Raw genomic sequence first — 26,865 nt, 5'->3', positions numbered from 1 at the left:
GAGAAACATAGATAGTTAATCTAACTTTGAAGGAAAAGGCAAAAATGAGCACTAAAAATAAAATAATAACACAGGTGTGAAGGTCTATATTAAAATCCATGAGCAAGGACCTGGGTTTTATCACCTGATCACACATCTCTCTCTCTCTCTCTCTCTCTCTCTCTCTCTCTCTCTCTCTCTCTCTCTCTCTCTCTCACACACACACACACACACACACACACACACACACACAGCCGACACTACAAATAAATAAAAAAAGTTAAGGTTTTTGGATAACATTTCAGGTCATCATTAGTCTAATACATTAAGATTCAGAGGTGCACTTACCTTTTTACATTAGACTCAAGATTAGGAAAACATCAAACCTCATTTCTTTATACACATGCCTTCTGTCCTGTCATTTTAGTTTGGATCCCAACAATTTTCTATGAAAACACTGAAAAACATTGAAGTTTTCAGTGTATCTCTACCATCTTATAGTAGCTTAGTATTCATAACACAATGATTATCTTATAATAATAATAATAATAATAATAAATCTCCTAAAAACAAATAAATTACTGCTCACCAAAGAAGTTATGGGAGACCAAAATCATACTAAGTATACTTTATTGTCATTAATAGTAAATGTATTAAATATACACTTTAAAGGGAATGTACTGTCCACCTGGTGAAATATAGCATGTTCACTATGACAAAATAAATGGGAAGGTGACGAACACATTTAAACAAAGAATACTTCTCAAAATACTACAATATCTTAATTTATATGTACCACAAGTATTCTCTAAGCTTCTACTAAACAAAGGGGATGAACATTGTGAGTTTGAGAAGTTCATATGCCAGATATTCTTTAAAAAGAGAAAATATTAGCATCCTGGAAGAATTTTCATTCCTGGTCCACTTTCTGCCCACTGGAAAAAATTACACTGCTTTCCTTTCTCCAAAGGACATACAAAAAAATTCTTCCCATTATTAGGTCCAATCTTCAGCACAGTTCTCATAATGGAGCGTTTGCCATGTCTGCAGAACGGGAAGGATAAGTCTGCCCACTAAAGGAGGAAAAGACGTGGTATTAGGAATGCATGAAGTTCCAATGTGAACGGACAACACTAGCCTCATTTGATAGGATATTGATTTCACTGTAGTGACTGCCAAAGTGACATTGTAAAACAGAGTAAATTATTAGTTACTGCATATTTAAAAGCCATATTCTATAAGAAGTATTTTATTAGTAACTTGCTTGAATCACACATTAGTTGTCCTAATTGCAAACTTGAATTTATCTAAAAACATATAAAAAGTTCCTCCCTTTATTGAAAGTAACTGAGAACTCTCAGAATCTTGATAAGAAGCTATCACCAGTATCCAAACTTTGTTTGTTCTAGTTAAAATATTATCAAATATTGATTATAACTGTAATACTACATTCCATCAGTCTCCTAGGAAAAGGAAGAGCCCAGCAGATACTTGCCCGGACTAAATTAAGCAAAGCCATTCCTCGTATTTGGTCTCAAGAGAGGAATGAAGGAGGCTGTGATCGTATTAGCAATATGAAATTACTAACATCATTTTCCATTATATTTAAAATGGCTCTTGAGGAAATCTGTGAATCTATCATGATGAAGCATATCTTAGGTGTAGGACCTAAAATCATCAAATTTAACCTGTGAATGTGCTTAAGAAAGTTTGCACACTGGACAGAGCGACATTTTATTTCTCAGTAAGACAAAGCAGAAATGTTTCTGCTTCAGCACTGAAAGGGATCAACATTTGCCTTTTTCTATTAGATGCCATAAGGAGTTTAACTAGGGGAAACGAGTGTCTTTGAACATCAGACTAACATTCAGCATGGTGAGAAGGTGTACTCCGAGGAAAACAGGAGACTGACTGACGGGACACACATTTCTGTCCCCTATACCAGGTACAAAGAATCACCAGGGGCTGGATTACCATAGGCTGTCGTTCCCGTCTCCTCCACACCGCTCAACCAGGTTACACTTACAGTAGAACTCACTACGGTTATTGTAAATCCAAGGCAATTATCAGCACGTATGCTGACTTTTCTCATGTACTCCACCTAATGTGTAAGTCATGGGTTTTAAAGAATTCTTATTCAGTATTTCTTAGGAACTTAACGCCTTTCTACCTGCTTTCCTCCCTCACTCCCTTCCTTCTTTTTTGCTATAGGGTTTCACTGTCCAGGCTGGTTTGAAATTCATTATATCTCAAACTAAAGATCTTCTTGTTTCAACTTGCCCAGTACTTGGAATCCAGATGTGAATCACCACATCTGACCTCAGTATTTTTCTACATATCATTATGAACCAAAACCAACATTGATACACTTGTGATTACAAATATGAAATGTTTTATTAATCCAGTAGCTATTCTATCAGTAATATTAATATTATTTGCTGAACAATGTAACACCATGCTTTGCTCTGAACACTAGTATGACCATTTAAAATGGTGTGTTACTGTAACCCCAGAACTTGGGAGGTTCCTGCCACAAATAAATATATAAATAAATGATTTATAGATAGATAGATAAAGATGTGAGAACTGATATTTGCCACATTACAATAGTTAAAATTAACTTGATGCATAGCAAGCATGAGAAATATTACACATACTTCAAAAAATCCGCACTGTGCTTCTCTGGGCAGAGGGCAGGCATAAAACTGCCTCCCCTTGTTCTCTCCGTCCTTCCGCACCACGCGGAGAACACAAAGGCGGTTGTGCTTCTTGCACCGAGGAGTGCCAGCATTTACAGAGCGAGGAGCATCCACTGTATTGGTTTGGAGTCCACTGTAATGACAAGTCGCAGACTGTTAATTTTTTGTTTTGTTTCGGGCAATTCTAATTGATTTCTAAACTCACTATGTGTCAAAGGCACAAAGTTTCTGAAATAAAAGGAAAAAGTGAATCCATATGTGGTATATAGGACTTTTTTAAGCTTTCATTTCTGGGGTTCAGTTTTTCCCTTACCATACATTACACCATATTCATGCACTTCCATTTCCTCTGAGATATTCTCAAGTCTACCCGGACCGGCCACGTCTCACAAAGCAAGTTGGGTAACAATCATCTCTAATTATTTTCTCATCTGCACAAACACTAAATGCACCGAGGAGGCCATCTTGTGAGCATCCATTGTCCACTGTAAAACAATTTTCTGGGCCTTTCTTTGATCAGGGTTATTATTTTAGTCACAATAACGTTTTAGTAAGAAACAGGCAGCTGGGAAGAGCAACAATTTTATAAAGCTTAGCAGAGGGGGCTTTCATCTCTTTACAATTAAAACCCAGGGTGTTTGGAGATCATCCCTGCACACAGCAAACACAGACCAGGAGGGGATCGTGTCCTTCGACTATATATGCAATTTCTTCATTGGAAAAAGAATAGAGTTTCTTTATAATTTTTAATTTTCTATATCTTATATATTATAAGCAACACATATATAGTGACCTGTTCAGAATAAAAATGTCCATGTCAATGAAAGGAGAGGACGGGAATTCACCCAGGTTGTAGATGATGGACTTAGCATGTGCAAAATGGGTTTGACCCCCAGCACCAAAACAAAACAAGACCAGAATCATAACATCTCAGTTTTTAAAAATTTTATTAACAGTAAAATAGTCTGCTTTCCACATTGTAAAAAATTTCAAACAATAACAACAATAATAATTGTCCCAAATACCTAGAAATCAAGAGTAATTTCTTTTCTTATGGCCTCCAAGACTAAATTTTGCAATATGTGTTTCAATAAGGATGCTTCCAGCAGAATATCTAATTGAAATGCTCAGCGACTGTTTGTGGTGAAACTGATTTAAACTTTATCAAAGATATTATCAAACATATTAGTTTAAAAATATCTGCTGGCAAAGACCTTAACCAATCTAAGCACAGTTCTGGGGCTGTTGATAGAGCAGCTGCGTGGAACACAAAAGTAGCTACAGTCATTTACTATGGACAGCATTATCATTAGATATTATTATCATTAAATATTTCATCAGTAGTAAATATCATTAAATTGTATTATCATCAAATATTTCACCAGCAACTATTTTGTTGCTTCTCTCTTCAGAGTGGCCAGTAGGTGATAATAATATCTTAGAATGATGGCTCACATCAAATCTGGAATAGGAAAGCTGAGAGCTAAGCACAGGGCTTTTATTCTCCACCCCCTTCCTTGCACCAACAGGCCCTAGAGGCAGTCTCAAACCATAACATAGATAGAGAAGCTCACTATCTGCATGGCTACAGAGACGTCAATAGATGTCAAGAGGTTTCATAGACAGCAATAAACTTAAGGGAGAAAGAAGATGAGGGTAAGGGTGTTGGTAGACACAAGTGGAAAGGGGCTTTCTATATCTGCGCACATAACACGGTTTTTATGTCCATTTCGTAGCCCTGGTGGTTCAGGCTTGTAACTCCAGCTTTTCAGGAGAATGAGCCAAGAGGTTTGTTTGTTCAAGGCCAGCCAGTTCAGCCTAGCAAGAGCCTGTCTTAAGGAAATACAGAAGGGTTAAGCATGGAGCTTGGTATTGCACACACCCACTGTGAGAGGGGCCTTAGCTACAGCACCCATACCAGAAGGAGAACAATAAAACAGTTTTATGCATAATTTCTAAAGTGCTGCCTTTGGTAGTACTTACTTCAACATTTCCCATTTCACTTGTCTTATGTGTTAACCCAAATTTCACAGACCCTAACTAAGGAGTATTCAATTTTTTCCTATGAAGCTTTTCTGGGGTACAAAAGTGGAGGATGGGACTCAAGAGGCTGCAGGCCTGGCCTCTTCTTCATTTTGTCTTCCATGATGTCTTCTCTGGCATAAAGCTGGTTGTGTGTTGTTCTAATTGTTCTATCCTTGGTAGCCAGAATGTGTCCCAATCAATGGAACCGTTAGGATCACCCAGAAGCTGCTCAGATACAGGGAGCTACCCGCCCCTCCTCCAAGTCCCCTTGGGATCAGCATCTGCTTGCTAACAAGAGTCCCAGGTGATTCATAGGCACATTAAGTTGTGAAGTGTGGAGCTAACGGAACCACGCTCCTCCTGCCACCTGCGATCCCATCAGCTCTAAATATGCATAAGCTATCCTGTTTTATGATAGAAAACATTATCCGGGCTAATTAAGTATTCAGCTAAATCGAGGATCGCTTGGTTCCTCTTTGTTTCTATCATTATTTAAAAACTTTCCAAATAGAGCAGAGCCTTTTCCTAGGTAAAGTTGGCATAACGAACAGTTGAACCCATTGCAGTGACTCGGCTCATCTCTTGAATACTGATTTATAAGTGACATAGTGATATTTAGACCAACTTGACAAACCCTTTTCAGACATGTATGCTAAGCTTGTCTCTGTGGCAACTACTCAATTCTGTGGTTTTTTTTTTTTTAACAGAAAAATAACTAAACAGGTGTTTGTTGAATCTGGCCTTCCTGGCTGTAGTGTGCCTGTAGTGTGCCTGTAGTGTGCTGGAGAGGGCATCAGTAGGATCATGGACAAGGCTTGAGGCATAACAAGTTCTCCAAAAATAATAGAAATTCCATCCTAATAGCTTAAAAATAAAGAAACCAGAGATCGAAAAACCATCCCTGGGATGGAAAACTGTTACATTAGCAATCACGAATTTAAGTTATTGATTTTTATAGATTGAATGGTTTATTATAACAAAAATACTTCTTGGAAATAAGTTTTTATTTAGTCAGTCCAACTGGACGTAGATTTGACAATCCAAGATAATTTCAAAGATTAAAGTAAGCAGAAATTAAATGAGTGAGGCAACTAGGAACTCCAAGAGGAGAGACAGAAACACGTGCAGGACTTCCAAGTACTGATGCGAACAGACATGGGAAAACAGGGAGGATTTCAATGGGGCCCTTTACTCTCCCATGCGGACCTTTGTGTGATATTCCAGCGAGAACACACACTTTTTTTTTTTTTGGAAAATGTATCATTATGTTTTCTCTGTTTACAGAAATTGGATCAAAGATTTAAAACTGGTTTTAGAAGCTATTGTCAACTGCTTAAAAATTGGTTCAATTATCTGATTTATCATCTGGTAACTGGATAACATTCAAGTATATTTAGAGATCAATCCAAAATTAAGCCTTATCAACATAGCATGCAATGTAATGGCAAAGCGATGGCTAATTAAGGGAACAAAAGTCAAATTAATTACCCTATGATTATTAAGGAAAATAGACTGGCTATAAATTCTGAGTGGACCACCTGTTTTGAGCAGTGCTTTGTGGTGCGCCTCTGCTAGGCATCTTGTCCACGAGAGGAACACTCTAGCTGCCAGACACGGAGAAAAATGAAATAAATGACAGTAATTTGCAATTTATTCCTTGTAAAGTAGCTGGGTGCAGAAGGGCTGCTGGGAGGATTCATTTCATCACTTGACATTTATTCTGCTAGTTGATCATGACTGATCGTAAAGTATCTTCCTGATTTATTCTCTTCAACACACACACAGACAACTGTAGAGTTTCTTCCTGATGATCTATTCAGTACACACACACACACAACACACACACACATTGTAGAGTTTCTTCCTGATGTTCTATTCAGTACACACACACACACACACACACACACACAGTTAAAAATTTCTAGGCAATGCTGTGCACTGTGATTAATCGTATGACTCTACTGTTAATAGCTTATGAAGAAATCATTTAAATTTAAGTTTTCATTAATTTTTTAATCCTTAATTCATGAATTAAATTGGTGTTTTTTGTTTGCTTGCATGAAAAAAAATAAAGATATGCCAGGATATTTCATCTGGGTACAATCAATGGCACAATATTTTAAAGCAATCACCTCCACTTCCTTCCAGTTACACCACTGAAAAGAAAAACTGCCTAAGAGCTATTTTCTTCCCCAGGGCCGCCTCCCAACTCAGACTGTAGCTCCTTCCTGATTTTCATCGTGAGGCATCAATTAGGGTTAGAATAAAAAGATGCATTTAGCTACTCAGTTAAAAGTTCAGGCCTCCATAGCTTAGTTCTAATATAACAGGAACAACAGATAAATGATTATGGACAAAATATTTAGAAAGAATTAGCTTAGGATCAATCATCAGGATTAACTCATGATAGAAGATATTGAGGTAGGATAAGAAGGGGGAGAGAAATGCATATACTGGGCAAAAACTGTCTGAGAATTGTTAAGAAATAAGCCTTAAGGATTCCCAGAGTTTGGATTAGGAGTTTCCAACAGGTGGTCCATCATGCTACCCCCAGAGGTAGAACCTCCCCATCAATAAAGCACAGATAAAGAAACAGCGAGAAATCCAAATTCCCCAGAGATTACTTCAGGTTCCACGGTAACTGTCTTCCATTGGTAAGAGAAGACATACACGGGAAGAAAAGACATTATTGGCTTTATTTACTCTTATTTAAAATGTTACCAAGGGTCACTGAGATGGCTCAGTGGGCGAAGGTGCTCGATACCAGCCAAAAGACCTGAGCATGCTTCCTGGACCCTACAGGGTGGAAGAAGAAAACAGACTCCGGCAAATTGTCTTCTCACCTCCACACATCACGCTGCCCCAAATACATTAATAATGTTTTCAAAATTAAAATGCTGCGTATAAGTATAGCAACTGATGCGTGATGAATCAATTTGAAAAAAAAATTGTGGCCAGATAGTTTTCTGACAGCTGCTTATCTGGCTGTTGTTGGGGCTTATTATTTTAAGGTGCGTGATTTTGTTTGAGCTGCATTTGTTTAATTCTGTGAAGCTGTGAGTCTTTGCCTGCCTAAAACACCTGATGGTCTACTAGAGAGCAGAACAGCCAATAACGAGGCAGGAGCAAGGATAGATGGGGCTGGCAGGTGGAGAGGGTAAATAGAAGGAGAAAGCTGAGGAAGAGCAAGAGAACAAAGGCAGGAGGACGTCAGGGAGCAGCCACCCAGCCACCCAGCCATCCAGCCACCCAGACACACAGACACACAGACACACAGCCACCCAGTCACTCAGCCACCCAACCACCCAGCCAGGCAGCCATCCAGCCACCTAGTAAGTGTGAAAGTAAGGTACACAGAAGGAAGAACAGGACAAAGCCCAGAGGAAACAGGTAGTGAGATAATTTAAGAAAAGCTGGTTGAAAACAAGCCGAACTAAGGCCAGGCAATTATAAATAAGAATAAGCTTCCATGTGATTTATTTGGGAGCTGGGTGGCACCCCCCACCCCCCCATGCCAAAGAGCGAAAAACAGCCAACCACAGGCAGTGATAGAAAGGAGAGGGAATGAGGTCAGTAAGGGTGGTCCACAGCTCAGCTAACAATCCTCTTCCGGCCATGTTGCTGGTGGTTTCAGAAAATATATCTAGTATGTGTAGAACTTAAGAGGGAAGGTAATTTCATTTCAGATAAAAAAAAAAAAACAGCATGGATGCTCTTTGGGAAATTTTGGTTAAAATAGGAGAAAAAAATTCCACATGGCTAAAGATATAGCTACTTTCTTTAACAAAAATGCAACCGCGGGTATCGCAGCTTCCCTATTTTAAAACAGAGGACACACACTAAACTTTTATATATAATGGTTTCCCTCAGAGCTATGCTTTATCGGGAAGAAATGCTTGGGCCCCCCAGATACACTGTTACCCAGGATGCTCTGACTTTTCCATCATGAAGCACTGACATGTATACAGTAGAAGCGAGAGCTCAAATTTTGGTTTCTACTCAGGCTGGTGGCATGGAGGCTAACAATCTCTCCCAGTGATTGACAAGCTCTAACTCCCAATCAGGCACATGGCATGAGGGAGAGAACTGGGACCTTACAGGGTCGTGTATGGTTAGACTGATAGTAAGGTTGGGGGAAGGGAATGCTTTTCAAATTATGACAGGTTTACTGGGATACAACTACCTTGGAAACCAAGGAATATCTATATATCACATATCAGCAGATACCTGGTACGATCGTGGGTGTTTTAAATAGTTTTCTATATTTTCTGATATTTTCCAAATATGTCATATTGAACATATGGTTATATTCTGGAAATGATGAAAAAAAAATACTTGGAGTTGCAGGAAAATCTGTTCCCTTTCTTCTCTTTTCTAACATCAATTAGCTAGAGAAAGAAAAGCAGGCAAATTACTATAATGATTTTTCAGTGCTTATGTTATGAAGAGCAATTTAACTTTCCTAGCAATGGATGGATTTTCTGCCGTCCTAGAACTTGATGCGATACAAATGTCTTACTGATCTTAAAACTGCTTATAACAATAACAACAAAAACTTAACACCAGCACTGTAAAGACACAGTTAGGAATACCATACCTGTTAGAAGGTCCAGGGCTGTAACGTGTGAGGTCTGCTTCTGAAGAGTGAGCGGTTTTCAATTTTTTATGTGCTGAACTAAATAATTTAGACTGGGCACAGACTATAGGCGATATGTTTACCTTGTTGGCTGGCTGAATGATAGAGTTTGTTCCTTCTGTGGAGGGGTGCTGTACATCACTAAAACATATGTCTGCGGGAGGACAGTTTTGAAATTCCCCGCCTATTATCTGGTTTGGGCTTTTCTTTCTGACTGAAGTCCTGGATTTATTACTGAAATCAGTCAGGACAAGGGTTGTACTTCCAAAGGCAGTTTTCCTGTTGATCTTCACTTCTGTATGTGTATTCTCAAAGTTATTACAAGGGTACTTCACTAAGTTGCTAAAGTCAACGGAATTCTCTCCATTCTTGAGCACCGAATCTGGAAAAAAGAGATAAGGAATTCTGCAGTATTCCTAGAAATACAATATACTGGCTATTTGAAATAGAGTTGATTTAAACTTTTAGTTCATTACACTAAGCAAATATGCACAACCATGTTGCCAAGCTCACTTGAACGTGTTACAGCGGGTTATCTTCTGCTTAGGTAATATATTAGCAACAACCTATAGAAACCAAAAGATGGAGTTAGCAAAGATTTATATTTGCTTTTGCATGTTAAATATCCAAAGATTATTCAGCTATCAATTTTGTTAATATTAGGCGAAGTAATAAGCATTGGTAATTAAGAATGATGTCCCATAGGGCTTCAGTTCGGCAGCTAGAGACTAATGTATAGGCAGGAATATGTATATGATTGACAGGACCAAATGAAGTTTACTTATGATTAGTAAAGAAGAATTATAGACACTTGTTTCAACAAATACCCTAGAATTTTAGAATCAACATCATGATATGATCTATATAGTGCCTAAGATATACTTCTTCATATTAACAAGAAATAGTTGATGAGACATATGAAGGCATTTCAGAATGTAGAAAACTAAGACTGGTTTTCCCCGCTTCTTTCTCTCTTGGGTGACTGAAAATGAAGGAGGTGCAGTCCCTCCTGAGACTTAGCAAAGCTGTCTGAGGGGAGATGCCTGCCTCACAGGCCCAGGGAACCAAACACAATACAGCCGCTACCACAATGCAGGGGTCCTGAAGTCAAGAACGAACTTTCTCATCTCTAATTGGGGAAAGAAATAACACTTTGGGAACACAATGGGAGCCGCATCAGCGAGATGGCTCTTAATCACAGGTTTCCTCGGAGGTTTTACATTCTCTGAACGCTTGAGATTGGGAGTTCTAAAGAGTTATTTTGAAGGATTTCAATGAAATCAGTACAATTGTCTGGGTAAAGATTTTAATAACAAGGGGTAGGAAGGAGAAAGAAGGGAAAAAAAATTCAGCATTTTTCAATTCCACCTGCAAAGATATTCTTACAGAATTCCTCCCTTTCAATTTATGAACCACTTGGACTGAATAACAAACTGGAAAGTTGCAGAAATCTGCATAAAACAAAGCTTTATTGAATAATTCATTAGAAACAGTAGAGAACAGATGTGATCATCTCAGTGCTTGAGATACAAAGGCACATACTGTTTTAGGAAAAGCATGTTTCCCCTCCCTGCCTCCCTGTCTTTTTTTTTTTTTTAATATTTTCCACAGACTATGAGCTCAGTTTACATAAAAAGGCTGGCAATTCCCCTTACCATCTGAGAAGGAAAGCACTATAGTTGGTTATGGCATTAAAGGTGGAGCAAAACATATACCCGACTATATAGTAAGTGCTCTTACGCATCTTATAAACTCAAGCACAAGTGTCACTCTTACCAACAGGCCTTGCGGTCAAGCAAGCATCACAGGACTTAGCAGAGGGTCTGTTTATGAGGGTGCAGACCACACAGGACCACTCCTCTTCACATTTCCGAGCCACTGAGTCCATCAGGCAAGCGTTTCTTCTAGAAGTCCAGCTGGTTCCAGCTTTGCTCGTTGGCAGGTTGCTGTAAGATAATTATTTAAATCAATCATTTATATTCTGAATACTTTATTGTACATTCTGGAGATTGTAGAAACCATTGTAGAAACACTGATACTCCAATTCCAATTATTATTATTTAGAAGTCATTAGTGAGAGATACGAAAACTGTGTTCTGAGCCTTACTGAATGCTGCTAAATTCAGAAATAAATCTTTTATAGAGACTAAAAGTATTGTGTTAAAAAATAAACAAACCAAAAGCATTTGCTCTAACCAGCAGGAAGTGTTTTGCAAATATTTTCAATACTACTTTCCAAAAGGAAATATTATTTATTCAATTAAGTCAGAAAAAGAAAAGGTTATGCTAAAAAACAGAACATTGAAAAAATGAAATAGAGGACAGACACTTGAAAGAGAGCAAGGAGAAGTATACAGGAGGGTTAGGAGGTAGAAAAGGGAAGGGAGAAATTACACAATTACACTATAATCCCAAAAACAACAATAAAAAATGTAATTACACTAAAATTTCAAAAACAAAAAAAAGGAAAAAAAAAGAGGAAATGAGAAAACTTTACATGATTTCATGTTTCCAGAAAAGAAGTTTCTAGAAATTCTAGATTTTTCAATAGTATTTGCTAAGCAATAAATTGACTGCTTAATCCATAATGCTGAAAAAAATTATGTGTTAGTTCTCACAAAGCCTTTGTACATCTACTAATGCATCCCTCTTAGATTTGTAGCTATTAGGTTAAGAAACAAACAGCCAAGATTAGCCTGAGTTTTAGTGTTGAATGTTAACCACAATCTCTACCTGGAATCTACTGGCCATTACTGACAAGAAAGCGCCCTTCTAAGGCTTGAGTGCAGTTCCTGTCCTGGGTCCCCTGCAGGTAAGCAGAGCCATGGCAATGACCCTGATCCCAAGAACAGCTCTTGCAGAAAAGCATACGCAGCTTCATTTCCTTCAGAGCACAGGGTCTCTGACTCTCAAAGGTAGCCTTGACTTTTGTAACATCTTGCTCCTTAAACACAAACACACCAGCCCTTGCATCCAGGCTTGTTTGCTAAAATGAAGCATAGCACAAGAAAACCTGAAAGGAAGACACATCTCATTACGATTCCTTTATCCTTCCCTTGACTTCTAACACTTAGCATCTCATAAGCGTATGGAAGGCTAAACCTACAGAATGTGTTCCTCTGACCTAGCTCCTGGTTATAACTTACTCTGAAAAGCAGCAGGCTGCATTTATTCCTAGTTGAACACAATTTAAGGGACCTTCAGATTCTCAGTGTGCCTCAAAGCCTGAATTATTGCCATCTTCTCCTTTTGTAATCACATGAAGATGTACACAGTTTCACCTAGAGGCTTTTGGATCCCTCTCTGCTATTGTTGTTCTTCCATTTCTTAGACACCCGGTAATAAATTTTCCCCAGTCTTTGCATGACTACCTACGAGAGTTCACCCTTAATGCGCTGTAGGAGGCTGAAGAAGGGCCCTCCGAAGACACCAGGCCATATCAAGGAACTGAAAGTGCTGATTTATAAGGAGTCTTTGCAGGTGAAATTAAGGATACTGACCTAGGAAGAACTGTCCTTAGGAGAGGGGAAAGGCAGACTTCACACACAGAGAAAAGAGCAGAGGCAAAGACTACATACGGTGACACAAGCATTTGTCAAGGGGGGCTGGCCGTCACTAGAGGCTCAGGGAAGCAAGGGGTGGGTCATCCCCGAGGACCTTCCGAAGGAACACACATTTGTCAGCACTGTATTTTGGTCCAATGAAATTACTCAAAGTTTTGGCATCCCAACTTGAGTGGATAAATTTCTCCTGCTTTTATGCTGAAAGTCTGGTAATTTGTCATAAAACCCAAATGATAGTGGTACAAACACAGTCCATTGAAGGGGCGTGGTCGATCGATAATTAACCAGGCCAACTCAATACAAAAAGATTTAGCTTCTAATAAAAGGGAAAAACTTACACGACCAGAGATCCCACGAACCCTAGATGAGCAGGGAACCAAAGAGAGGAAGTGGCAAGGCACTTCGAACTTTTATTTGTTTTGTGTGGCCCCAGGGGGACACACCTTAAGCAGAATGTGATTAGCCAAGATTCCCCATCAGTCCATGCATAGTCCCCTAGCCTGTAACCCCCCTACTTTGTTTCAGAAGAGTATCAGCACTTTCTCAACGTAACAAGATAAAACTCTAGACTTCATCTGAACACGTCCTTATATCTTACACCCAGTCCATCGGCAAATTCTAAGCTTGGTGCTCTGCAAGTTGGGATGTCCCTCTGACAGCGGAAGGCGGAGAAGGCGGGGATGGAAGCATTATGATGAATTGCCTGCTGGAGGCACCCTGACAGCACCAGCTATCTGGGTCACCTGCATGTCCAGTCCTCAGGCTCTGGTTCCTACAGCTTTTCACTTAAGCCTACAAAGTACTCCAATATTCATTTGACCACATGACCCCTTTAGCCTATATTTTGTCATGGCAACTGCAATCAAACTCTCTTCCCCAAAGAAGCATATCGTACCAAGACTAAGTCACCATAGGGTTTCTTCATGTCTTCCAAATGGCCTCAAGTTGTCCTACCCTCCTGGCAGGTGAGGCCCACAGGAAGAACTTGCTTGTAAATCGCACCAAGTTCTCAGTAACCTGCAGCTAATTACAAGCACTTTCTTTCCTACATGGTTAGAGCTATGGATATATCCGAAACAACCAACACCGGTGTGATGAGTCTCCAAATAAACTAGATATTTCCTCCCCATCTTCCCCATATTCTGGTTCTCTTCTAGAACATTCTAGACATCTTGTTTGTGATGAATCCCTGCTTGCATCCACACTAAGCTTAGGAAGATGACCTTGTCCTCACTTATAAGGGGCTATTGGCTGTAAAATAAAGGATAACCATGCTACAATTCATACACCCAGAGAGGAGAACCCAGGAGGGAAGTGCTTGGATCTCCCTGAGAAGGGAAAAAAGAATAGATTTCAAGGGTAGACTGGGAACAGGTGGAGATGGGAACGGGGGAGGGGGGATCAAGTGGGGATGATGGAGGGGGAGAACATTGGAGAAAGGGGGCATTTTATTTTTTTATTTTGTTTATTTTGTTTATCTGTTTTTTTAAATTTTTTTATTAATTTATAAAAGTTTCCACTTCCGCCCCTCCTCCTAATACTCTCCCATTCCCCCTCCTCCCTCTCCTCCTCCCTCTCCAGCCCTAAGAGTAGTCAGTGTTTCCTGCCCTGTGGGAAGTTCAAGTTCCTCCCTCCTCCCTCCAGGTCTAGAAAGGTGAGCATCCAAACTGACTAGGATCCCAAAAATCCAGAACATGCAGAGGAAACAAGTCCCACTGCCATTATCAATGGCTTCTCAGACAATCCCCATGCCAGCCACATTCAGAGAATCCGGCCACATTCAGAGAATCCGGTTTGATCACGTGCTCGTTCAGTCCTAGTCCAGCTGGCCTTGGTGAACTCAGAGGAGAGGGTACCTGAATTGGCCTTGGTCCATAGCCATACTGATGAATATTTTGCATATCACCATAGAACCTTCATCTGGCGATGGATGGAGATAGAGACAGAGACCCACATTGGAACACTGGACTTAACTCCCTAGGTCCAAATGAGAAGCGGAAGGAGGGAGAAAGTGAGCAAGGAAGTCAGGATCAGAGGGAACCTTCCTACGACGATGGATGGAGATAGAGAAGAGACCCACAGTGGAGCACTGGACTGAGCTCCCAAGGTCCAAATGAGGAGCAGAAGGAGGGAGAACATGAACAAGAAAGGCGGGACTGTGAGGAGTGCGTTCACCCATTGATACAAGGGGACTGATCTAATGAAAGGGGGCATTTTAGAATGAGCTAGTAACCTAGTGCGATGGAAACTCTCAGGAATCTACGAGGGTGACCCTAGCAGAGACTCTTAGCAATAGGGAATACAGAGCTTGAACTCCTATAGCTTGGCCAGACTTCCAGTGGAGAGATTGTGACATTGACCTAGCCACATATCCTTTGACCTACAATTTGTATGGCCTACAAGATGTGCCAGGGTAAAGGTGGCACAGAAATTGTGGAGATGGCCAGTCAATGACTGGTCCAATCTGAGACCCATGTCACAAAATGAGCCCACCCTTGACACTGCCAGGATCACCAGAATCCAGAGGCTGGATAGTCCAGAGACTTAGGATAGAAACAAACAAGACTGGAGAAAAAAAAGGGGGGGCAATGTAATGATGCCCAATGTTACTTTGTTATATCAGAGAGGCTTTATCCAGCAACTGGTGAAACAGATGTAAAGACCCTCAGCCAAATATTAGACAGAACTTGAGGAATCCTGTTGAAGAGAGGAAAGGAGGATTCTAGAAGGCAGAGGGCTCAAGGACACCACAAGAAGACCTATAGAATCAACTACCCTGGGCTCATAGGGGCTAACAGAGACAGCTGATAACTAGGGAGGCAGCATTGAGACTGATCTAAGCACTCTGCATATTTGTTAGAGCTGTAGAGTTTGACCTTGTGGAACCCCTAGCAGGGTGAACAGGGGCTGTCTCTGACTCTTTGCTGGCTTTGGGAAGTCTACTCCTCATACTGGGTTGCCTCGTGCAGCCTTACTATAAAGGGAGGTGCCTAGTCTTACTACCGCTTGATGTGCCATGTTTGCTTGATACCCATGGGAGGCCTGCCCTTTTCTAAACAGAAATTGAGACGGTGCAGATGGGGGAATTACATAGCCCATGATACTTCTAACACAGCCGCGCCCACAAGAAAATCTAAATCCCTTTCAGGAACTATATGAGTCTTTAAATCTCATCTCCAGGCCCTTTGGAATTGACAAATATCTTGTTTATATGATTATTATTTACTGACTCCTTGCAAGAACAAAGGAAAACTTTCAAACTCAAACCTGAAAGAAGCTATAGATTCTAGACAAACACAGAACATTAATCCTTTATCCAATAGACAAATACAGGGAAGGTCTTCTATACTAGATACTGTGTTAAATGTATGGCGTCAAATAAATATACAACTGTATCATAAAAAGTGAAACCAGAAACCCATACAACAAAATACAATTAGCTGTCTGAAGATATTTCCTATCTGTGACAGTAAAATAGGCTGACAGGAGGGGGATATAATACTCGGGAGGCAGAGGAGGAGTTCTACAGAAACACGGGGGGTATGTGTGGATATACTTATGAAAACAAGTCGTGCCCCTATGCCCGTCACAAAGCAAAGGCTCACCCTGCTCCTCGGGTGTGGCAGAGCTCAGTAATGCCGGCTTTCTTCCTACTCCCAATCACATCATTTTGTTGACCCCTCTCAAAAGCAGTAGGTCACCAGAGGTAGGTCTCAGTTCATCTCTGTATCTATTCTCGGGGAGCTGAGCATTTTCAGCTTCACCTACCATTACCATGATGGGAACCCTCGGCCAGTACCCATCTTGTCCTGTGAACCATGAAATGGCCTTGCTGGACAGGCTACTGCCACTTCACTCAAAAATTTCCTCATTCTATCCCAGCTCTCCCAAAGCCAAAGTTTCTAATATTCGGTTTTGAGTTGTTTGCATCGTTCTTCAAATTAGAGCTGTTACAATTCATATTAACTCTAAGAACAAACGATGCTGGTTCTAGTTCCAGAGTGTTGATTCTGGCCCGACGAGCATTTTCGCCCATTCCCCTGCAATGGTTTTTCATGAGTGTTTTCAATCTCTTTGTTCTGTGGCAACTGCAAGCAACAGTAGCCTGGCACTCCTTCACTTACATGTTTACTAGCTATTCGGAAAGATAATCTAAATCAGATATCTTACCATAGTTGAACGTGCTGAGGGTTCTCCTTCTGACAGTGAGGACAGAAATATGTCATCCTGCTGTTCTCCCCTAAGCGACACACAGTAATTTTGCAGTGGCACTGACCACAGAGAGGGCGTTTATAAACCCGGTAGTGGTGAGAAATGGCAGATCCTGCTTTACGGCACTAAAAAAGAAAATAAATAAAATTATCATGTCATGCTCAAGACTGTTGTTATGGGGGACAAAGATATATTCAGGAAATTAAGTCATCTCTGCAAATGTCAAAAATTTGTGCGCAGTTCCACATAATAGTTTTTCATCAAAGTAAATGGTATTGACAAAATTTAGTAATGTCTATCAAATAAGATTTGTATGAAATAATTGAGTCATTATGTTTTAACTTATTAGTATTCCAAACTGGTCTCTGCTTTATCCTCTTATCTAAATGATATATAAAAGTTCTATATTTTAAAATGTCTTTTATGCTTTTAAGGCTTTCTTAATTAAACATAATTACATGGTTGTAAGAAAAGGGCTAGATTAGCTTCAAATCTGATTGCTTTTAGAACAAGGAAGCTACTCACTCAGTTTCAACGGCAAAAAATGTTATTTTTAGGAAATAAAACTTAACGAGAGCATTTTCTTTGTTGGCCTGATAAAGGACTTTTTTTTTTAGTCTAAAGATTTGCTAGAAAAGAAAATAAAAACTCAAATACTATCCTAGCAAAGAATATGTTCTATTTTGGTATAAGTTTCATTTCAAAAGACATTTTGATTTTTCTGCCATGGTTTTATTCTATAGACATGTTTAAAGTACCTACAAAGAATATTTTCTGTTTCTAGCAGCAGTATGAAAATGTAAAAACTCAGAAACATTACTGTACATGGGCGGAAACTACACAAACGACATAGATTAATTTAGCAAGGTATGGAAATGCCCAATTTGCTGTGGGCAAGACGGACTGTTTGCTATAGTCATTTTTCTATGGAAGAATAAATGGGCACAGGTCACTATAAAGTTGCCATTGTTACAGAAGGTAGCCATGGACTGTAAGAGGTTCATTAACACTTTATGTCAATTAACAAAGACCATGATAATACCTTAACACGAGCATAGTAAAAATGCACATATTAAACTGTGGTGGTAAAACATGCATAGTTACCGTCCATTGTATAAAAGATAAAGTTTTTTTGCTGAGGTCTACATGAACATTATACAACTGGCTAACACGTCAATTGAGTACTTATATCATCCCTAGAATAGCTTTTGTTGTACATACAGAAATATAATCTCAAATTACAGATTTAAAAACCTTAAATTCTAAATATTATCTAAATAACCTAAACTCTGCATAATCATTGACAAAACCTAAACAATCCCAAGTCTATTTATCAAGTATTGAGTCTGCCTAAATGCTTTGTGTCTATATGTCCAAATATAACAAGAATTCAAGTAAAACGCTAGCGTAACTGTTATCCTACTTAATATAAACATAACTAAATACATTCATAGTGAGGTGAGTTGAGAATGACTTCTGACCTAAAATTTGAGGCACTAAAGGCCACTCTTGCTCCCTGAATCTCTGCACTCTTACCACTAGAGGGCTACCTGCAACCTTAACACCCGGGTAGCATCAAGAGAGAGAGAACCACTAGCGTATGATGTGGTGGGAAATATTCTCTCTCACCTTATAAAAGAGAATGCTGAACTCACGGACCATCTTCACAAGGTGATGGAGCTGATCCTCTGACAGCTGACAGACCTTAATGGGAAAACATCATTTCATCATTTCTTCACGACTGTAACTTTAAAATTCATGCACATTCTCTTTATCACTCTCTCTTACACACTCCAGTGTTGCGGATCAAAACTAGGGTCTCTCCACGTTAGACAAGCCATCTCCCATGTCATTGGTTGGTTCTCTTCTAGAAAACATTCTCCTTAGCAGCCTAAGTGATTTTTCAAAGACCAATTTTCGTCAAGACCCTATCTGTTCTAAATGTGAAAAAGCCGAGCCTAACTTCAAATTATCATTAACTGGTTTGTTTTAAAGTTTAATTACCAATGATTTAGATTTTACCAAAAAACAAGTACGTGTAATGAGTAAAATATTTTTGAAAGTAAAACTAATACAAGGTATGAGGAAAATAAAATCAAAGCAAGCTAAGGACTACCGAGGGTAGCAACTGAGACCATCAGAGATGGCCACACCGAGAAGCTGACCCTTAAAGCCAAGACCTAAAAGATGCCTGGAGTATATAGAGAATATGTTGCTATAGCACGGATTTCTGTTTCTCATCGGGTCCTTACGGCATTTAAAAACAAGGTAGAAACGAATTTGACTATTCTTAGACTTTACTTTAACAGCTGGATGGAGACCGCTGTCAAAGAGAGCTTCGTTTTTGATGATGTTCCCTACACCGGGCAGCACTCTCTGATCCAGGACCACATCACACAGCATCCGATCTCTCTGCCTTTTCACTTCACTTTCTGCTCTTGAGAAACTGAATTTTGGCGAACACACATCCAGTTCTTCCATCGTTCTTACTCGTTGTTGGCTTTCCACTGAATTTCTATAGAACGAAGTATAGAGCACATTAAGCATACGTCGGCTTTGTAAGTTTAGGGTGGGCTTTGATATAAATACAAGCACTTATATAAACGATGGCACATGAGTTCTTTGGATGAGCAGTTGTTGGAACATATTGCTGCTTGGTGAGAGGTCACAGACACCATAAGCCTAGCAGTTTTTTCTCTAAGCCCGGCAATGTGGAAGTCCCTCCATCTCCAGCAAAGCTTCCTGCTCTTTACCTGCCCTTATCTGCAAAATGTCCCTGAGCCTACAGAACTAACTTTATCTGAAAATTCTCTCTAAATCAGAGGCCCATCTCTAAACTAGATGCATGATTCATCTTTAGCCTGACCCTTGGCACAGATCCCCCCTAAAAAGACTTGTGATAAGGAGCTCTGCTATTACAGGACCCTACTGCCACAGACTAAGCCTTGTGATAGACGCATGCCACTTACTGCAAATTAGGGTTTGTCCCCAGGTTCCCCAATCCTATCTATTCTACTCTGGAACAACTTTGAGCTGATTCACTGAAAATCTGTCTCCTGGAGGGCTATCTTTGTTAATGCTCATGGGATGTGTACAAAACTTTCTGCCACCCCTCTGCCTCTTTCCACTCTCGACCTGGTGGCCAACAGGCTAGAGGACACGGGGGCCCCCCACAAACAGTGACGACCCTAATAATAATATGGGAAGCTTCCTTTACAATGACAATTTTATTGATTATCACGTTCTTTCATTAAGTAACACGTGTGATGTTGAAACAAAGTCGCAGATCCCAGCTATGTTGTTTTGCAGCTGAAGTACCCTTCTCAGAATCTTCCTCTATTAATCTTCATCCTCTGTGCAACACTCTCAGCATCTCTGCAGTTCTTCTCTCATCTAATCCTCCCTCCCAGAAAAGTGTAGGGGCATGGCAACTTCAGTTGAGGAACAAGAAACAAAAACAACTTCTTGTCCTGGTATCTCAGTTTTAGTTTCTATTAAATAGTCAAAAATTTTATTTTATTTTGTTTTGTTTTTTTTATTTACCTGAGTTCTACTGAAGAGTCAAAGAAACAGATCAAGTCACTGGTGAGCTGCACTTGGAAAGCCGGAGAAACCCCACCTCTATTTTCACACTCACGTGGGTTAATCAAGACAGAACCATTCATCCCGAAATGAATTCTGAAACAGAATCAGCCTGTTTTTGAGTAACAGAAGCATATCATGTGTCACATTACTTACTTTTTAAAATTATAAGCCAACTAATATCGCGCAGGGTAGTTACTGTTAAAGAGGAGGAAGAAGAGACGGCTACAGTGCTAAAATCGCTTCCTGGAGAAACTGGAAGGCCCCAACACTTAGCCCTCAAGAAGATAAAATATCTTTGTTCAAACAGTCTAGCATCATTCCATACTTACTTATTCAGAAGCATAAGCCTAAAAAATTGATTATGGCCTTTTTATATATTCTACAAACCCACTAACATTCAGATTCCTTAGTTTAGTCACAGCGAAGTGTAAGATTGTAAAATCATCCACTTTAAAACATGTGTCTCTTCACCATTGTTTGAGCTAAACATTTTACACACACACACACACACACACACAGAGAGAGAGAGAGAGAGAGAGAGAGAGAGAGAGACTGTGACAGACAAAGATGAAAAGAGGACGAGTCAAAACTTGTCCAATTCTTTTCATTTTCATTTACTTTTATAGATATTGGGAAGAAGGGATTTATAAATATTTACAGTTAACTTCAAAGCTACAATGGATTGATGAAAAATTCATAACCTTTCAGATTTTATAGAATTGATTAGCATGTCCAGTTAAAAAGAAGTGATTCCGTGAGACCTCCGATGAAGATCAGAAATTATTCTCAGGATGGAATACTGTGCTCTGCCTTTCAGATCTGTTTCCTTATAGCTTTGTTGAGTTAATAAATATGGTTCTCCTGGCAGCAAACGTTACCGCTCTGTGCTTCTAATTCCAAAGCACCGTGTTACAGTATTGGACAAGGTTAACAAGTCTAACTTTTAAAATGTGGGTTTTAAACTCTGTGTGCCCTACTATCAATCATAAATGAATTTTACATGCCCCATAGTTCTTGACAGGAAAAATGTGTGCCTGTAAGTACTCCATAATTTAGCTTATGGAGGTTCAGCCTCAGTGAAAGGTGTACAACTGTCATGCCCAGAAGCCATCATATCTAAAATCTTTTCAGCTGCATGGCTCATAAAGTGGATTCTAAATCACTTTCCATAATGAAACCACATCCACATCAAAAACCTCAAAGGTTAAGACCCATGTCAAAAGCAGGAGTAGCCCCAGTAAGAACTACAAACAAAGCAAGTACACTTTTGTCTTGCAAACACCTCCAATTTAGGGGCAAGGTGCACATAAAAGTGTTTTATCTTGTATTAATTTGCATTTATATCATTAAATAGCTAACGATTGTGATGATTGAGCTCCAATCAAAGAATAAATGACTTTGGATTCTTACTTACCTTTTAGAAGAGGAATAAATCGGCATCATGAAAATCTTTGAGGCACAGCAAGCACCCATGTTGTTAAAGCAACCGACACTGAGGTTTTATGCTCTATCTATCAGCTCATGGTGCCATATTACATTCAGAAAAGAGATTTTAAGAGGAAGCCACCATTAACAAAATAGGTAAGTAGAAAAGCAAAATTTTGTAGGAAAGTTTTAAATGTCATGTGTGGAGTATTGTGATGGTTTATAATCCCTGCCTGGTGGAGGAGCTGGGTATGAAAAAGGATGCACCAGGCCAGGAGACTGAAAGGGGCTGCTTTTTAAATTGTGGAAGCCTCCTAATGAAACCCTGTCTGCTTCTGGAACACTTTTCTGACATGCAGCAGAAGAACTGGGCGGTGTAGTTGAGGGAGTGGAAGCAAACACTGCCTCTGTCTGCAGACAGGAAACCTCCTCTGCCCAAGCAGCATGCTTGGCCCTAGTTTACAAGATTTAAAAGCCTTAATGGGATAAGATAGGAAACCCTTTGCTCCCGGGGGGCGGGGGGGGGGGGGGGCTAAAGTGCACTTGCTGTTAAGGAAGAGTGAGGTGGAAACAAAAGCGGTCATAGCTCCCCCAAAATGAACCAGCAAACTAATGTTGGCACAGAATCTAGAAGGGAATGTTCCTTCTCCTTCGGGAAGGGAAAGGGACAAATCTGGGCCCCAAGAACACCCACAGAAGCCATGAGAGAGACTTCCTGCCAAGGCCAGGAGAAAGGCTGTGCGCCTGAAAAGCTGCAACCCTGTGGTTCACACAAAGCCCTGTTGTGAGGAAACGTTGCCTCCATCGTTATTTAAGAAGACTTCCATAGGGTAACTGTAACAGTGGTCTACTGCTAGGGCAGGGAGAGTGGGCTCCTATGGCCTGAATTTGCAGGGTCAGCTGAAAGCTGGAAATGGGGCAGACCTCTGTGTGTTTTCTTTGGGACTGAATGACCGAGGGACACAGTGGGACAGGAACCTTGGTCAACACTCTACAATGTCACTATGAAAGAGAAAGACAGGACTCTCTTCTTCCTTGTTGTGCAATGCTGTGTCTCCCAGTCCTGGAGATGTACAGCCAAAATGTACAGATGCACAGATGAAAACCAAAAGGTCTAATATGAATGAAGACTGATTGCATATATAACAGGAAGTAGACAAAAAGGTGGTGTCGCTACCCCACCAGTGCTCTGGTTGTCAGAGTATGAGAAGGTTTTTATGAATGCCTGGACCTTACCCAAGTCCAAAAAGGCCCCATGTAAGCTAAGCAATAGGCCATGGTTGCCACCAGATCTCTCATAGACATCTTGGTCATCAACTGATCCCTTTTCAGCATCTGCCTCAGGCACCAACCTGATATTTTGGCCTACTTTTTTGGTGAGTTCTTGTTGAGGTGCCAGCATGAAGCCAGCCAGGAACATGCTTCACTAATTTCCTGGGAAGCATTTGACTGCACACCCAACCATTAGTAGGAGTTGCCCATTGCGGTGGAGCAGAGCAGGTGGACGGAGTTGTGGCTGCCACACAAGTGGGCCTGCAGTCACACAGCCCACCCCTAAGGATGGGAGGGATGTCTACAAGAACTCAACTGCTACATTTATCATCCTTAATCACGAACTGGGACCCCTTGCGATGGTGGCTGGCCCAGGACCCAGCTGGGTGGCTCTCATTTGTTTATTTCTGGGACTCCTTTCCAGTCACTGTCACAGACAAGTGCTTTCTGCCCAGCTTCCTCTACATGCTCTGCTGACCGCTTTCTACAGTGCATTTTTTTTTTTGTAGCCTTGTGGCTATTCAGAATTGTTTCCAGAGCTATTGTGAATGAGTGATGTAGACCTCAAAAATCATACATGGATCGATTCTTAGCAACTGGCAGGACCTCATAGGCCTCTGACAGTAGCCTAAACGTTTCAACCTCTTTGCTTGGCAGGTTCTTGTTGGGGTGCCAGCGCACAGGCAGCTTGCAGTACACCTCATTAATTTCCTTGAAGTAAGCATTTGACCTCACACCTTGCAAATGGTAATAATTTACCAGTGTAGTGGATGGGACTAGGATTGATGTAGTCATCTGCAGCTCAGTGTGATGAAGTCACCATGGCCCAGTCAACAGAGGCTGACTGTTGCAGGTATTCTGTGGGGTGGAGCCTGACGGACAAGGATCTCTAGGAGCAGGGCTAACATTGATGTCACAAAGAACCCTTTAAGAGGTAGAGCCCATTTCACAGCCTGCAGCTACTGCTTAGCCCAGAGTAGCACCCCCCACAAGGACAGGAGGTAGGAAGACGGGACGACTACATTTTCACAGGGTTCCCTGGGAAGTCCAAAAGGGCATAGAAGGACAGATGGGCTGGGTCAGCAAATGGCAGAGGCCTTCACCCTCTCCTGGTCTGTCCTCTAAGAATTGAACTACCCCCTTTTTCCCATTGGCCGCAGTTTCCCTAGATTTGTGAACCCAATCTAAGTTAGGGGAGCAGGAGCGGAAGTAAAAGGATGTGGATATGTTTATTGCCTGCCCAGGACCATCTATCTCAGTGCATCTCACTGCCTTTAGTCCTACAGGAAAAGGACCTGGAGGGAAGGTGCTTGCCCAAAGTTCTGAGATGGGTATTAGAAGGAAGGACCCCTCCTTACTAGAAGGACTCTCAGAAAACGCTTGACCTGCCTCATGATGTTCTTCCAGCAGATCTGGAAGGAGCTGGCGTTCTGAAGTTATTAAAGCAGTGGAAGGTAACCACAACCCACCAAACCCAATAAAAACTTAACTACTTACTAGATTCACTCAGTTTCACACTCTAAAGACTCAACTGAAAAGTCATTTCCATTTCTAAGCTTAAATATTTATGTAAGGCTCTTCTAGAATTAATATCTAAGATTTTATACATATGTGTATATTTATATAACAACATAATATAATGAATATTGATATAAGATTCCCCTCTGTATGCTATGAATATGTTTTATTATCATTGGTTAATGAAAAAGTTTCTTTGGCCTGTGGCAGGGCAGAATAGCGCTAGGTGGGAAAACTAAACTGAATGCTGGGAGAAAGAAGGCAGAGTCAGAGACATCATGTAGCCACTGCAGAAGATGGATGCCAGAACCTTACCAGCTCTTGGTAAAATGCAAAATAATATAAAGGGGGTAATAAGATATAAGAGCTAGCTAGGAATATGCCTAAGCTACTGACCATGAAGTGTTGTTATTAATACTATTTCTGTGTGATTATTTTGGGTCTGGGCAGCTGGGAAAGAACAAGCAGCCTCCATCTACAGAATATATATACTTATACATGTTTATGAGCTACGCAAAAATGAAAAGATTGAATATCAACTATGATATAGGTGTCAAAAAGTAATTTTAATTAAAAATAATAATTAAAACACTAATAGTTATTTTGTTATATAATTTCTCATTGACATATTAAGTTAAGACACCTGGATAAATGAGAGATTTAAACATAGTTAACTAAAAAACATCAGAGATAAGGAGTCTCCTCAATGAGCAGATCAAGAAACCACACTTATAAATGAACGTAAACACTGAGTAATGGAAATAAAACAAAAGGGAAAGGCAATGATTTAGACTTACTTTAAGACAAACAAAGTATTTACTGCTATATTTCCTGTGTTTACTCTTCTTTCTTCCTGCAGATTCAAATTTCTACCAGCTCTTTATCCCATACGTGAGACAGGCGGACCTTTCAACACTGCGTGTCTGCTGTTGTTGGATTCTCAGAGCTTTGTTCATTTGTTTCCTTTCAAGTCTTTATTGTCCCTTCATCCTCAATACATATTTTTAGTGACTTTCGAATTCTCAGTTGAGAGGTTTATTGTTCTGGCAATTTGGGGGCCTCCCTGCTGTCTTCTGTCTTGCAGAGTTTCTGATGAAAAGCCCAGTGTATTTTTCAACTTTGTTTCTTCATATGTCTCCTTTAATCTAGTTGTTTTCAGGATTTCGCTTCATTCTTGGCTTTTAGCACAATGAGTAGGTATGTGTGAGGGATATTTGTTTTTATTTGAGATTCTTTGAGCTTTCTGCTACATAATGTTTGCCAGGGAAAATTCCGATATAACTCTATTAAAATGTCTCTTTGTTCATTGTGTTGCAATTACAAGTAGTTATTTTAGAACCTCTGATTTATCCTAAATCCTCATTCACTCTGTGAAACACTTCTGTCTTTGCTACTTTTTGTGTTGTTGGGCTGAGACACCCTGACAAAGATAATCTAAGAAGGTAAGAAGGGCTGGTTTTGACTCAAATATCAAAGGTATATAAATATATATTCCTATCATGGCAGTGTACACCCCTAACAAAGCAGTATATACCTCTATCAAGGCAGTATATATTCCTATGGAGGCAATGTATATTCCTATAGAGGCTGTCTGGGCTTGAAAAATATGGTGACATTGTCTCCGCCATAAGGAAGAAGAAAGACATTTGTGTTCTACTCAACTATAATCCACCACCACCACCATCCCATTTTTATGCAGCCCAATACCCTGGCTGTTCTGGGGTTGAGTTTTCATAGTTCGAACAACTTTATCAAGATACTCCTTTACAGGCATGACTAGAAGCTAATCTAATCTAGATAATTCTTCACAGCTATGCCCAGAGGCTTATCTTCTAGATGATTCTAGATCCTGTCAAGTTGACAGTCAGTACACTAATATCACATTAGTTGTTACATTCTTTTAAGTCATCTGCTTTGCTTTCTCTTTTCTTCTAAGGCCTCCAAACACAAT

The 26,865-nt window shown here is 40.1% G+C and overlaps 2 protein-coding genes across 2 annotated transcripts in view; one reads left to right on the top strand and one right to left on the bottom strand.

The window, feature by feature from the left end:
• Positions 1-26,220, top strand: part of Aga (aspartylglucosaminidase) — a 92,806-nt gene extending 66,586 nt beyond the window's left edge. Inside the window, exons 11-13 of the transcript XR_015736222.1 lie at positions 22,121-22,280; positions 24,054-24,850; positions 25,774-26,220. The gene's annotated coding sequence lies outside the window, so the exon portion shown is untranslated. The remainder of the gene's footprint in view (positions 1-22,120; positions 22,281-24,053; positions 24,851-25,773) is intronic.
• Neil3 (nei like DNA glycosylase 3) overlaps positions 593-26,865 on the bottom strand; it is a 44,759-nt gene continuing 18,486 nt past the window's right edge. The window contains exons 3-10 of the mRNA XM_048455779.3: positions 20,658-20,792; positions 19,416-19,629; positions 18,744-18,818; positions 17,073-17,239; positions 11,116-11,285; positions 9,301-9,721; positions 2,637-2,811; positions 593-1,052 (exon numbers count right to left, since the gene is read on the bottom strand). Coding sequence (XP_048311736.3) covers positions 870-1,052; positions 2,637-2,811; positions 9,301-9,721; positions 11,116-11,285; positions 17,073-17,239; positions 18,744-18,818; positions 19,416-19,629; positions 20,658-20,792 — 1,540 coding nt within the window. The 3' untranslated portion in view covers positions 593-869. The remainder of the gene's footprint in view (positions 1,053-2,636; positions 2,812-9,300; positions 9,722-11,115; positions 11,286-17,072; positions 17,240-18,743; positions 18,819-19,415; positions 19,630-20,657; positions 20,793-26,865) is intronic.

The sequence above is a fragment of the Myodes glareolus genome, chromosome 23, assembly GCF_982192425.1.
Source record: "Myodes glareolus chromosome 23, mMyoGla1.1, whole genome shotgun sequence".
In the NCBI taxonomy this organism is placed as follows: Eukaryota; Metazoa; Chordata; class Mammalia; order Rodentia; family Cricetidae; genus Myodes; species Myodes glareolus.
The sequence above is the reverse complement of the archived record's forward strand: the minus strand, read 5'-3'. Positions and strand labels throughout refer to the sequence as shown.